This window comes from Podarcis bocagei (genome assembly GCF_964188305.1).
Source record: "Podarcis bocagei genome assembly, chromosome: 13".
Taxonomy (NCBI): Eukaryota; Metazoa; Chordata; class Lepidosauria; order Squamata; family Lacertidae; genus Podarcis; species Podarcis bocagei.
In genome coordinates this window covers 57,756,406-57,770,764 of record NC_138138.1, presented here as the reverse complement: position 1 = coordinate 57,770,764, position 14,359 = coordinate 57,756,406, and the positions used below count along the sequence as shown (strand labels likewise).

General features: G+C 46.7%; 3 protein-coding genes across 14 annotated transcripts in view; 2 read left to right on the top strand and 1 right to left on the bottom strand.

Annotated features, from left to right (window-relative positions):
• LOC308572645 (uncharacterized protein) overlaps window positions 1-4,459 on the top strand; it is a 223,035-nt gene extending 218,576 nt beyond the window's left edge. For all 11 annotated transcript variants that reach the window (XM_081168871.1, XM_081168873.1, XM_081168872.1 and 8 more), the window contains one exon: window positions 1,437-4,459. In XM_081168871.1, the coding sequence (XP_081024997.1) occupies window positions 1,437-3,091 (1,655 nt within the window). In that variant the 3' untranslated portion in view covers window positions 3,092-4,459. The remainder of the gene's footprint in view (window positions 1-1,436) is intronic.
• Window positions 1-14,359, bottom strand: part of LOC308572642 (uncharacterized protein) — a 200,854-nt gene that overhangs the window by 182,907 nt on the left and 3,588 nt on the right. The gene's annotated exons all lie outside the window — the stretch shown is intronic.
• LOC308572657 (zinc finger protein 213-like) overlaps window positions 6,902-14,359 on the top strand; it is a 32,630-nt gene continuing 25,172 nt past the window's right edge. Inside the window, exons 1-6 of one of the 2 annotated variants that reach the window (XM_081168925.1) lie at window positions 6,902-6,939; window positions 8,549-9,041; window positions 9,217-9,298; window positions 9,526-9,608; window positions 9,956-10,082; window positions 12,317-13,804. In XM_081168925.1, coding sequence (XP_081025051.1) covers window positions 8,640-9,041; window positions 9,217-9,298; window positions 9,526-9,608; window positions 9,956-10,082; window positions 12,317-13,356 — 1,734 coding nt within the window. In that variant the 5' untranslated portion in view covers window positions 6,902-6,939; window positions 8,549-8,639 and the 3' untranslated portion in view covers window positions 13,357-13,804. Of the gene's footprint in view, window positions 6,940-8,548; window positions 9,042-9,216; window positions 9,299-9,525; window positions 9,609-9,955; window positions 10,083-12,316; window positions 13,805-14,359 lie in introns of those variants that run through there. The other variant, XM_081168926.1, reaches the window with a different exon arrangement.

Below are 14,359 nucleotides of genomic sequence, written 5' to 3'. Positions count from 1 at the left end.
CCCCAATTTCCTTAGAACTTCAACATTTTAACACTCATTAATTTTACAATATTTCTTAAGATAAATTTTAAATTTCTTCCAATCTTCTTCCGCCGTCTCTTTCCCCTGATCGCGGATTCTGCCAGTCATTTCAGCCAGTCCCATATAGTCTATCACCTTCATCTGCCATTCTTCCAGAGTGGGTAGATCTTGAGTCTTCCAATGCTTTGCGATGAGTACTCTTGCTGCTGTGGTAGCATACATAAAGAAAATTCTGTCCTTCTTTGGCACCAATTGGCCGACTATGCCCAAGAGAAAGGCCTCTGGTTTCTTAGGAAAAGTACATTTAAGTACCTTTTTCATTTCATTATATATCATTTCCCAGAAAGCCTTAATCTTCGGGCACGTCCACCAAAGGTGGTAGAAGGTACCTTCAGTCTCTCTACATTTCCAACACTTATTATCAGGCAAATGATAAATTTTTGCTAGCTTGACTGGGGTCATGTACCACCTATAGATCATTTTCATATTTTCCTTTAAGGCATTACATGCCGTAAATTTCAAACCGGTGGTCCATAACTGTTCCCAGTCAGCAAACATAATGTTATGACCAATGTCCTGTGCCCACTTAATCATAGCTGATTTAACTGTTTCATCTTGTGTATTCCATTTCAGCAACAAGTTATACATTCTAGACAAGTTCTTAGCATTGGGTTCTAACAATTCTGTTTCTAATTTTGATTTCTCCACCTGGAAGCCAATTTTCCTGTCTTGTTTGTAGACCTCCATTATTTGATAATAATGGAGCCAATCTCGTACTTTAGTCTTCAATTTCTCATGACTCTATAATTTCAATCTGTCACCCTCTTGTTCCAAAATTTCCCAATATTTCGGCCATTTAGCCTCCATATTGAGTTTTTTCACAGCTTTAGCCTCCAATGGCGACAGCCATCTAGGGGTTTTGTTTTCCAACATGTATCAACATTCTCCCTTCCCTCTCCTCTCCCTTCTCCTTTGTGGCAGCGATTTTTTTTTTTTTTTACTTCTTTCACTCTTTTCTTCACACACCAGCAGCCAGAATTTTCCCCTGCAGCTGCTGCCCACCCTTTATGGTAAAGTGTCTTTAAATTTTAAGTCAAGTCCAATTTATAAGGAAGTCAGCCACTTACACGATTGCCTCTGAGCCTTCTCAGTAATTGAGTCAGAAATATTTTTGCCAGTGCCTAGCCTCTCAACCAGCCTGGAACAGGGTCCTCCAACTTCCTCCAAGCAGGGAGCGGCAGAGAAACAGGCTTGTCACCCTGCTACACTCAGGGTCTTAAGGAATGTTTGCCTTCGCTACCCCAATTTCTGCACCTGAGACTTCCCCAAGCTCGGAGAAGCTGCTCTTGTGATCATGGCTGACCTGGAAGTACAATTCTTCCTGAGGCTCTAATCCATTTCTCTGTTCATTGCAGGTGGTGATGAATTAGAAATTCAGAACAAGGGAGACCAAGACAAAGTTCACACAGTGGAGAAACCGTATACATATCTGGAGTCTGGCAAGAGTTCCTATTCCACTTCCCATCAAAGAACTCATACAGGGGAGAGACCACATCAGTGCTTGGAGTGTGGAAAGAGCTTTAGTAAGCAGGTGAGTCTCACCACCCATCTAAAAATTCATACAGGGGAGAAATCATATCAGTGCTTGGACTGTGCAAGGAACTTCAGAACAAAGCAAAATTTCACTTCCCATCAAAGAACTCATAGTGGGGAGAAACCACATCAGTGCTTGGAGTGTGGAAAGAGCTTCAATAGAAAGGGCCATCTCACTTCCCATCTAAGAATTTATACGGGCCAGAAACCATATCAATGCTTGGAATGTGGAAAGAGCTTCAGCTGGAAAAAGAGTCTTACTTCCCATCAAAGAATTCATACAGGTGAGGAACCATATCAGTGCTTAGACTGTGCAAGGAACTTCAAAACAAAGCAACATCTCACTTACCATCAAAGAACTCATAGTGGGGAGAAGCCATATCAGTGTGTGGAATGTGGAAAGAGCTTCAGTCAGCACTCCAGTCTCAGTTCTCATGAAAGAATTCATACAGGGGAGAAACCATATCAGTGCCTGGAATGCGGAAAGAGCTTCATTTGGAAAGATAGTCTCACTTCTCATGAAAGAATTCATGCAGGGGAGAAGCCATATCAATGTGTGGAATGTGGAAAGAGCTTCAGTCACAGATCTCATCTCACTTCCCATCAAAGAATTCATACAGGGGAGAAACCACATCAGTGCTTGGAGTGTGGAAAGAGCTTCAGTCACAGATCTCATCTCACTATCCATCAAAGAATTCATACAGGGGAGAAACCACACCAGTGCTTAGAGTGTGGAAAGAGCTTCAGTCAGAAGGTGAGTCTCACCACCCATCTAAATATTCATACAGGGGAGAAGCCATATCTGTGCTCAGACTGTGGAAGGAACTTCAGAACAAAGCAACAGCTCACTTACCATCAAATAACTCATAGTGGGGAGAAGCCATATCAGTGCGCGGAATGTGGAAAGAGCTTCATTCGGAAGTACCGTCTCACTTCCCATCAAAGAATTCATGCAGGGGAGAAACTACATCAGTGCTTGGAATGTGCAAGGAACTTCACCTCAAAGGCAGGTTTCACTTCCCATCAAAGAATTCATACAGGGGAGAAACCATATCAGTGCTTGGACTGCGCAAGGAACTTCACCTCAAAAGCAAGTCTCTCTTACCATCGAATAACTCACAGTGAGGACAAACCATATCAGTGCTCAGACTGTGGAAGGAACTTCAGAACAAAGCAACATCTCACTTACCATCAAAGAACTCATAGTGGGGAGAAGCCATATCAGTGCGTGGAATGTGGAAAGAGCTTCCCTCGGCGGGATACTCTCACTTCTCATGAAAGAATTCATACAGGGGAGAAGCCACATCAGTGCATGGAATGTGGAAAAAGCTTCATACAAAAGACCAGTCTCACTTCCCATCAAAGAATTCATACAGGGGAGAAACCACATCAGTGCTTGGAATGTGGAAAGAGCTTCAGGCAGAGAGTCAGTCTTATTGCCCATCAAAGAATTCATACAGGGGAGAAAGCACATTAGTGCTTGGAATGTGAAAAGAGCTTTAACTGTAAGGAAAGTCTCATTTCCCATCAAAGATCACACAGCAGGGAAAATAGCAGAATAATAGAATTGTAGTGTTGGAAGGGGCTGTGTTAGTCATCTAGTACAGGAATCTCAGCTAAAGCATCCATGACATATAACCATCTAATCTCTTATTAAAAACCTCCAAGGAAGGAGATGACACCTCTCATAGGAATCTGTTCCACTGCTGAGCAGCTTATACCACCAGAAGCTTCCTCCTGATATTGAGTCGGAATCTCATTTTTGATAACTTGAATGCATTGGTTCAGGTCTTGCCCTCCAGAACAGGAGAAAACAAGCTTGCTGCATCTTGCCTGGGACAGTCTGCTAGATATTTGAAGACTGCTATTCTGTTTTCTCCCAGTCTCCTCTTTTCCAGGCTAAACATATCCATTCCCTCAACTGTTCCACTTAAGGCTTTGTTTCCAGGCCATTGGTCATGCTTCCAGCTTGTCAGTGTCCTATTCAAATTGTGACACCCAAAACAAGACACAGCACTCCAGACGTGGTCTGACCAAGGAAGAAGATAACAGTACTGTGGCTTCCCTTTATCTGGACACTCGACTTCTGTTGATGCGCCCTTGGATAGCATTTGCTTTCTTTGCTGCTACGTCACACTTTAGACTCATGTTTAGCTTTAGTTCTGCTAACACTCCTGGATCGTTTTCACATGTTCTACTGGGAAGCCAGATGTCCCCCATCTTATATATTTGCTGGTGATACCTGCCTATATGCAGAACCTGACATTTGTCCTTACTGAAATTCCTTTATGGCGTTTAAAGGCCACCTTTTTCTCCAGAGAGCTCCCAGTGGTGTCACCTGGCTCTTGCCCTCCTGATTTAACACGGACAATAATCCTGTGAGGTTGGCTAGGCTGTGATGCAGTGCCTGGTCCCCAGGGTCACCCAGCTAAGAAGGGATTTGAATCCAGCTCTCCCAGATCTGAGCCTTTAACCACTATGCCACACTTGTTCTCAGGTGAGACTCTCAGAAACTGCATGTGCAAGTGTGTTTCCTTAAAGCTCAGTTGTGATGCTCTGGTGTTTGAATTCAAAGTTGTATACACCTATAGCAAAATAATTAACGTAACAGAAGTAAGTACAGTATACTAGAAGATTTATGGTAAAGTTGGCTAGGGAGGGGGAGTTTGGAATGCTGGGGGTGAGAGGTGATTGGCTGGGAGTTTGAAAGGGGTTTGAATGACGACAACAGAACAATCATGACTTTGGCTAATTAAACATTCTGTGTCCTTTTAAATGTGCTCGTGGGAAGCGGAGATTTTGTTTTGTTTTTATTTTGTTCTTCTTTTTATTCTGTATTTTCTGTTTTTGTTCTGTAGTTTTGTGCTGTGAACTGCCCGATATCTTCAGATGAAGGGTCATATACAAATTTATTAAATAAATACAAAAAAGTAGTCATAAGCAATAAAACATAAAAAAGACCAACCACGCTGAACCATTTCCACATAGATCCCAAGGAGCTAAAAAGCAGAGATTCAAAAAACCCGACAGCTACGAATTTCTATGGCACATTCACCCCTGGGTGGACCCCACACACCCCCGGAGATTAAATCTAGCACCTTGGAACTTCTCTTTTCAGTGCGTGGCGGGAAAAGAGGTTTACTCAGTAATGCAACTTACACACTTGGTTGTCCCCAAGCGCAGAGTTCTGGGTCTGGCTTTTGTGTGCCACGTCTGCAGTCTGGCTTTCTGAGAGATTAGTCTCATAGGCCCTCTTCATCAAATGCGCTTCTGCACACACTTGGCCCTCCTTGGTCACTGGCCAGGTTGCAATTCAATCTTCAGCTTGGACAATTAGTACATAGTCTAAGAGGTGCCAGTGGTTTGACAGAGGATGCCTCCAAGATGTTTTGAATTTGTTTTGTCGAAAGAGTGTGTTGGTAATAAGGTGGTGCACTGCATATATTGTCAAAAGTAACATTGCGTTCTGGTTGCTGTTGCCAGTTCCTCCTTTCCCAATATTCCCAGGCCCCAGATCAAAATCTCGCCCAACTCTTGCATTAAAATCACCCAGGAGAATAATTTGATCCTCCTTAGGCGTCTGTGATAGGATGGTATCCAACTGAGAGTATAAATGTTCTTTAATGTCTTCATCAGCACCCAGTGTTGGTGCATAAGCGCTTAGAATAGTAGTCTGTTGGTTTCTGGGGAGTTTTATTCAAAGTGTGAGACATATATATGACACTCTCCACATGATTATCTCTTCATTGACTGTTTGGCTTTCAGTTTTGGGTCCCTGAACCAGTACTGTGTCACTTTATGGCTTCTCCATTTGCAATTGGAATATGGCCATCCCCACTGACAGGCTAAGATTGTCCAGGCTGCCAAGTAAATCTTCATCCTAACACATATATGAAGACCATCCATAATCGAGCAACCATTGGTTTGAGTTCTTTCTTTTTGTATCACATCTGTTTACAGCTAGATGCTTCTGTTGCAAAAGATGATTGCTTTCTTGATCTCTGCTTCACTGATTTTGATTTGGTTGCTAAAATGAAGGGGATTTTGTTGGTTTGGAGCTTCACAAAATCGGGATATGTGTCCCTCTTTGTTATACCTGAAGCAAATGACTCTTTGGGATGGAGCCTTGGCTCTCTTCTGAGACTGTGACACGTATTTTGAATCACTGGAGTTTCCATTCCTGGCTGGAGTGATTGCTCTTTTCTCCACAAACTTTTCTCAGATGGCCAATGACATCAGTGAGCCTGAACCTTGGTTTGCCATCTATGAGAGTGGCAAATGTCCTGATTTTCAAATCATTATTAACAAAATCCATCAGTGTGGACCAGTTGACTGTCTGAAATACTATCCAGAATAAGAGACACTGCTGTTCCCATCTCCTTGTTAAAGATGCACCTCCTCTGGCTTTCTCTTCCCGGATAGAGTTCCTGGTGTTATGTCTTGAAGTTCTCACCCTGGCCACCAGGGGCATCATAATGTCTACATAGTTTTCACTCAGGTCCACCTCAGTTAATTTAGGCAGGAAACCCTGGGTGGTTGTTGCAATGTTGACAGCTGGCTGCCTATGGAACTGTTTTCAGTTTAGTCCAGTTCCGGCTTACTTATAAAGAACTACAGTGGTACCTCGGGTTACATATGCTTCAGGTTACAGACTCCGCTAACCCAGAAATAGTACCTTGGGTTAAGAACTTTGCATCAGGATGAGAACAGAAATCGTGTGGCAGCAGCGGGAGGTCCCATTAGCTAAGGTGGTGCTTCAGGTTAAGAACAGTTTCAGGTTAAGAACAGACCTCCGGAACGAATGAAGTACTTAACCCGAGGTACCACTGTACTTTGAGAAATCTCTGTGTCGTCTGCTATATCCACCCACTCTTCCATTCCTCCCCCTCTCCGCCTGGCTTCCATTCCTCTCTTCTACTCATCTGGGCCTTGGATCAGCAATGGGCTTCTGGCTACCCATAGGAAGAAGGTATTCCTAACCCATAAAATGCTGCCGAAGCCACGACACGAGTCTGACCCAACTGCGGGAGGCAGGAGGGCCTGGCGCGCTCTCCTCCAGGGAGGCACCGAGAGGCGGACACGACTCCACCACAACAGTCCCTCAAAGAAAGTCTTCCCCGTCCCAAGGGTTAAAAGCAAGTGACCTGCCTTCCTAGAGCGGACGGAAATCCTGCGGGAGGGGGCAGGTCCTCCAGAGCAAGGAGGGAGAAGTGGGGTGCTCGGCATTCCAAGGGTTAAGAGGAACGGAGCCGGGTTCCTAGAGGGGGCAGGAAGCAGTGGGCGAGGGGGCGGGACCTCCGGTCGCCTGTGCAGCTTCTGCCTGGGGTGAGTCTCCTCTGTCTCCCGCCCCCCCGAGGGCGCAGTGGGGAGAAGGGGGTGCAGGGGGGTCCCCAAGTCGGGAGCAGGGGACCAGGGCATTTCCTCGGCACCCCTGGCTTGGGGGAGGGAAGGCAAGGCCCTGCCAAGAAGCCCCCTTCAGACCCCGGAATCCAGGCGCCGCAGGGGGAAAGAGAGATTTGTACGCCAAATAGATGCAAATAAGAAGAAGAGGGGAGCGTGAGCCATGCAATCAATTGAGACTGTTGGAAGAGGGGAAGGGGCAGAGAAGAGAAAGCGCTTCTTCCTGCGGTGCAGAGTCAAGCCTGCGGAACTCCCCGCCCCAGGAGGCGAGGCTGGGACCAGGGCAGGGAGGAGGAGGAGGAGAGGCTCTGCTTGGCTTCATGCAGGAGGACTGAGCTCTTGTCTCCCCAGAGATGCTGCTGAATCCCAGTTGCTGGAAGGGAGCGCGGGGGGGGGGAGGGACTTTTGAGCACCAGTCCGGCTGGGGGGCTTCCCATTCAGGCCCCTGTGAGAATCATAGGAACATGGAATGGTAGAGCTGGAAGGGAGCCCGAGGGTCATCTAGTCCAGCCCCCTGCAGTGCAGGAATCTCTGCTTCCCTGAAGATTTCTAAGCAGAGTTTGGATGTCCATCTCTCAAGGATGTGTGAGTTGAGATTCCTCCATTGCGGGGAGTTGGGTCACATGACCCCCAGGGCCCCTTCCAGCTCTGCAGTTCTGGGGTTCAGTGAAAGAAGCTTGTGGGGTGGGGCGGGCATCCGAGAGCTCAGTCAAGAGGGGAAGGGGGCAGGAAATTCCCCAGGAGGAACCGCCACCAGGCCACCCAAAGCTCTGGAGTGTGGGGAAACCACCAAGAGGGCCCCTCTGCCCCCCTGAGCCCCCAAGGGGGGGTGTAGCAAAGGAGGCCTTTCTTCAGATATTTGGATCCTGTGAGTCCCATGAACTGGGCCCAGAAGTGAATGAAATTAATAAAGAGAAGGAGCCCAGCCCATAATCCAAGGACTGCATTTTGCATCCGTTTCTGAGTTGTCTTCAAGGGCAGCTGCACATGGGGGGGGGGCATTGCAATGATCCCATTGGATCCAGAGCATAGAATACCATGGCCTCCTCCTCTTGTCCCAAAGAGACTGGGGCTGGCAAACTAGCCAGGGGCAATGCTAGTTACTGAGAACCTCTAAGCAGATGTGGTGGTGGTGGGGGGGGGTTATGCTATGCCACATTATTGTTACTTTAAATATTATTAATTACCAATCCTTATGATTTTAGGGCAGATTTCAACATTACAACAGTATAACAAAAACAGTTTAAAACCACTTACAATCACAGAAATAAGGTGAATCCTACTGTACTTTCTTTTTGGCCCTGCCCATGTGAACTTTGGGCTCACCCACGTGACCCTCAAGGTGTTGCCAGATAAATCACGTTCCTTGTAGGGGGACTAGATGATTTCTTCTTCTTCCTTCTTCCTTTTTTTCTTAACGAAAGCTCAGAGTCAGGGTCCTGGTTCCTTCCAAGACTCATCTACGCTTACTCAGGGAACCACCTTCTCCTTCCCGTCTATCAGTTCTATAACAGAACAATGTCTTTCTTTGTAGAATTTGCCAGCACCTCACTTTCGGACGGACAGAACTTGGCAGAGGACCAAGGGGTTCCTTCTGATCTTTTGGAGATTTCTTGAGAGCGAAGATGGATGAGCAAGACTCAGCTGGCCCCGGAGCCGGGAGAGGTCATGGCATTGACAATGGGAGCAGTGGGGGATTCTGGGAAAGCTCTGTGCAGAGGATCCTGGGTGAGGAACACACCCTTCGCTCAGAGGCGCAGAGCCGGCAGTTCAGCTGGTTCTGCTATCTGCAAGTCAAAGGACCCCGTGAGGTTTGCAGCCAACTCCACCACTTCTGCCACCAGTGGCTGAAGCCAGAAAGGCACACGAAAGCTGAGATGCTGGACCTGGTGATCTTGGAGCAGTTCCTGGCTGTCCTTCCAGCGGAGATGGAGAGCTGGGTGAGGGAATGCGGAGCAGAGACCAGTTCCCAGGCAGTGGCCCTGGCCGAAGGTTTCCTCCTGAGTCAGGCAGAGGAGAGGAAGCAGGTGAGAGAGACTTTCCTCCGGATACTCCCAAGGGGCTCCAAGGAGGGAGAAGATCACTAAATCCCATCCCTTTTTTTTGGGAATGACATTGGATACCCCTCCAGTTTTTGTCCCAGCCATTCCTTCTCAAACCCATCTCCACATTCTCTATTTCAAATTCTTGTTGCTCTTTCAGGAAAGGGATCTGTCTTCAGAAACGGGTCCTGATTCCTCTGAGGCAGAAAGGACTTCGTTGGACACCAGAGAGAGGCCGCTGGGTAAGGAGAAAGGAATTTCTTCTCAGTTGGGTCACATTTTGGCCATTCTCAAAATAATCTGTGGGTTCTTTCAGTGTTTTGGGGAAGATACTTGGGGCCAAGAACCCAAAAGAGAGATGTACCTACTTTACCCTAACTAAATTATGAAATGGGGGCAAACCCCCAAATGCACCTCTGAGAGAAGCATCCTGAACTCCTGTCTCCCCACTTCCCTTTGTCTCTCGCAGGTGAAAGAAGGATGCCGGCAAGACCTCCTCCTCCATCTCTTCCTCCTGGTGGAGGGGAAGCAGCGGCTGAGGAACCGGATCAGGTAGGGGGAAGGAGCCTTGGAGGGGGGAAGGATGGGGGGGGGCAGCCAGGGCATTTCTGGGGGCAAATGAATCTCTCTCCTGCTCTTTTTTCTTCTGTCAAATCTGGAAAACTAGCGTGCTTGCACAGACAGAATGATTTGAAGAAATAAACATACAGTTCCATCCATTTTCACTAAGATTCATACCCATCATTAAAAACAGTATGAAAGATTCCCCAAACATTAAATTATGCACCCACAGTCAAAATGTGCAGCAAACAAATCTGATTAATGCAATGCAGGCAGAAAGAGGAATGTGCAGGAAATAATCTTTATGTTGTGTAAGAGAAGGACCTTTTTTCTTTTAGGGTCCAGTTTCTTTTGAAGATGTCGCTGTTCATTTCACGGCTGAGGAGTGGGCGTTGCTGGATCCTGCCCAGAGAGCTCTGCATAAGGAAGTCATGGAGGAGACTTGGAGGATCATGAACTCTCCCGGTAAGGTTCCCTGTTTGGTCATAATACTTGTTTAGAAATTCAGTCAATATTTTTATATTAGAAACCTCCCAGATTTTGGAAGCCTTATTCCCGCCTCCTGCAAGGCATTCAGGAACATCCTGAGTTCACACACATCAGGCATTATCAACACATGCAAATATAGGGTTGCTCATTGCAGGATTCTCAGCTCCCCAGTGGGATCCACCCACCCCCTGGCAAGGGGGTGCAAAGGCAGGTTGGAGACAGAGATGTCTAGGTTCAGATCATTGCTCACGATCACAAGTCTTTCGCCTTGTTGTTAAACGGAAACAGGATGACCAAAGATGGGCAAGGTGAGAAAGAGGCAGGAAGATCTTGATGGAATTATAGAAATTGTAGGAATCACTGCCCCCTCTCCTATTGTCAGGGGCTGGACTAAGGAGGAATGGTGGGGGCTGCCCCCCTGCTCCTGAACCTTCCCGTGGGCAAGAGGACAGTATAGATTTAGAACTGTGGTTTGCAGACAGTCATAGTTCAGAGGCTGCAGAGGGAAGAAGCGGGGAAATATTGGAAAAGGAACAGCAGGAAGAAGAAACACTAGGGAGGGACAGCTGACAGACTCTGTGTCTTTGGAAAGCATTCTTGACCCCCTTGTCCCAGGACCAGGCAAGCATTGAGGGCAGGAGAACAAGCATTGGTTTGCAAGCATTGAGTATTGTATCGGTAACGTCTTTATCTCTTGTACTATATCTTTATTTCCCACTTTTGTAAAGAAATCTTTCTCTTTCTTTATTAGCTTGTTAGATGTATCCAGTTTCTTCCCTTCCCTTACTTTCCTCTGATACACACTTTGCTGAATAAAATAGCCTCTTAAACCTATAAAAAGTGGCGGGTGGTGGGTTGGCTCTATATTGCCAGCATAGTCCAGTCAAACACTAGAGCTTCCCCGCTTTCCCCTTCCTTTCTTCCTTTCAAATCACACACAATCTCTGTTGCTGTTTGTTAATCTTAATGTTACTCCAACTTATTCCATCCTCACTTGTATATATTTCTTAAACCTGCATTCTGAGAGGGTTGCCATATCATAAAAGTAAAGCGAAAAACTCAAAATAAACAACCATGGGATTCTCTCCCCCAACCATCTCTCGCACACAATGATATCTTATCTCAGTTCAGACCTTAAATCCATGCAGCTGAATGTACCACAGATTGTAGTTGCATCTCCTCTAGTCCATGCCTTTACTTTAATTGCCAATTAACATCCAATTCGTAGGATGACTTCTGCTTCCAGAAACGGGGTGTTGGGGGGGGGGGTTGCAGCAGACAAAGTGCTCCTGCCCCCAGTGCCTGCCTTCCATGGGGAAGCGAATGCCAGGCCACAGGTCCCGTTCCTCCCCTGCCCTGAGAGGAATCCAGAGAATGCTTTAACCCCCACCATCCTCTTTATCTGCCTTTCCCTGTGATGTCGAAGGAGTCATCCATTCCTGGAGCAGACCCGAAACAGAAGCCCAATGCAGTTAAAGATGTTTACTGGGATGGATGTACCGTCTCCCATCTTGAATCTGTCACCTTCTTGACATTAGACATCACTTATCTGGGATGTGGCAGAATGGGAGGTAACATCGGGAGATTTCCCAGTATTGAAGGGGCTCTCCCATGGAAGGTGGAGCAACCTTGTTTTCTGGTGCTGCTCTGGAGGACCCAAGCCCAGTGGCTTCATGTTACAAGAAAGGAGATTCTGACTCAATCCTTGGACTTCTTTGGAAGATGCAGGACTCTCCTTCATTGGAGGACTTCAAGCAGAGCTTGGATGACTCTTCTGCCTCTGCAGAAGGAATCAATGGAGTTTTGCAAGCAGAGGTTGGGTGTGTAAGCTGAGATTCCTGCATTTCAGGGGATAGGACTAGATCACCCCAGGGGTCCGCTTGCAACTCTCTCCTTCTCAGAAAGGGTTTCCTGCTTCCAGAGCCTTTTTCACACGAAGCTGTTCCTCCTGCTTCTGTATCTAAGGGAAGAAGCAGCTCAGCATGTCGGCCAAGAGGGTTCCCCAAAGAAAGCCCCTCTGGGGTGCCTGACACACACATCTGGTCCTGGGCTCCTGCTCTGGAGAAAGAAAACTCAGAGAGGGAGGGAAGGGTGCGCTGCTTACGCTCGTCATCTAAATCCTTTCAGTTCTTCCTCTCACAAGCGCTAATGAGCATTGTTCAATAATTGGGGGCTTCATATCATCCTGACGCTCTCTCTCTTCATTTCAGGTGCTGAGGAATTAGAAATGAAGAACAAGGGAAACCATGAGAAAATCCACACAGTGCAGAAGCCATGTCAGCCTTTGGAATGTGGAGATAACCTCACTAACAGCTCTGATTCCATGTCTCATCAAAATCCCATTGGGAATAAACCGTATCAGTGCTCAGACTGTGGAAGGAACTTCAGAACAAAGCAACATCTCACTGACCATCAAAGAACTCATAGTGGGGAGAAACCCTATCAGTGCTTGGAATGTGGAAAGAGCTTCAATAATAGCCGCTCCCTTGGGTCCCATCAAGGTATTCATACAGGTGAGAAACCCTATCAGTGCTTGGAATGTGGAAAGAGCTTCAATAATAGCCGTTCCCTTGGGTCCCATCAAAGAATTCATATAGGGGAGAAACCCTATCAGTGCTTGGAATGTGGAAAGAGCTTCAGTGAAAGCATCAAACTCACTGCCCATCAAATAACTCATAAAGGGGAGAAACCATTTCAGTGCTTGGAATGTGGAAAGAGCTTTAGTCGACGCGACTCTTTCACTTTCCATCAAAGAACTCATACAGGGGAGAAACCCTATCAGTGCTTGGAATGTGGGAAGAGCTTCATTCACAGAGTCAGTCTCACTTCCCATCAAAGAATCCATACAGGGGAGAAACCCTATCAGTGCTTGGAATGTGGAAAGAGCTTCAGTATGAAGACCTATCTCACTTCCCATCAAAGAATTCATATAGGGGAGAAGCCATATCAATGCTTGGAATGTGGAAAGAGCTTCAGTATGAAGGCCTATCTCACTTCCCATCAAAGAGTTCATACAGGGGAGAAACCATATCAGTGTGTGGAATGTGGAAAGAGCTTCAATCACCGCTCCACTCTCAGTTCTCATGAAAGAACTCATACAGGGGAGAAACCCTATCAGTGCTTAGAATGTGGAAAGAGCTTCAGCAGGAAAGACCATCTCACTTCCCACGAAATAATTCATGCAGCGAAGAAACTGTATCAGTCCTTAGAATGCACATTGGGCCTTCCTGCAAGAAGAGCGCTTCTGTGACATCAGAGAATTCACAGTGGGGAGAAACCATTTCAATGCCAAGAGTGCGGAAAGAGCTTCACCTTGAAGCAAACACTCACTTCCCATCAGAGAATTCATGTGACGGAGAAACCCTAATAGTGCTTGAAATGTGGAAAAAGCTTCACCTGGAATGAAAGTTTCACTTCCCATCAAATAACTTATAAGATTGTAGTGTTTGAAGGGACGCTGAGGGTCATCTAGTCCAACCCCCTGGCAATGTTGTGATGTAGTGCCTGGTCCTCAAGGTCAGCCAGTGATATTCATGGCTGAGAGGGATTTTAGTAGTAGTAGTATTAGTAGTAGTAATTGTTGTAGTTGTTATATTTATACCCCACCCATCTGGCTGGGTTTCCTGAGCCACTATGGGCGGCTTCCAACAAATATATATATAAATAATAATAAATCAAACATTAAAAACCTCCCTAAACAGGGCTGCCTTCAGTTTTCTTCTAAAAGTTGTGTAGTTCTTCATCTCCTTGACATCTAATGGGAGGGGTGTTCCACAGGGCGGGCACCACTACCGAGAAGGCCCTCTGCCTGGTTCCCTGTAACTTCGCTTTTTGCAGTGAGGGAACTTCTAGAAAGCCCTCAGAGCCGGACCTCAGTGTCCAGACTGAATGATGGGGGTGGAGACGCTCCTTCAGGTCTACTGGACCGAGGCCGTTTAGGGCTTTCAAGGTCAGCACCAACACTTTGAATTGTGCTCAGAAACGTACTGGGAGACAATGTAGGTCATTCAGGTCTGGTGTTATGTGGTCTCGGCAGTTGCTCCCAGTCACCCGTCTAGCTGCCGCATTCTGGATTAGTTGTAGTTTCTGGGTCACCTTCAAAGGTAGCCCCACGTAGAGTGCATTGCAGTAGTCCAAGTGGGAGATAACCAGAGCATGCACCACTCTGGTGAGACAGTCCGTGGGCAGGGAGGGTCTCAGCCTGTGTACTAGCTGGAGCTGCCCTGGACACAGACTTGACCTGCACCTCCATG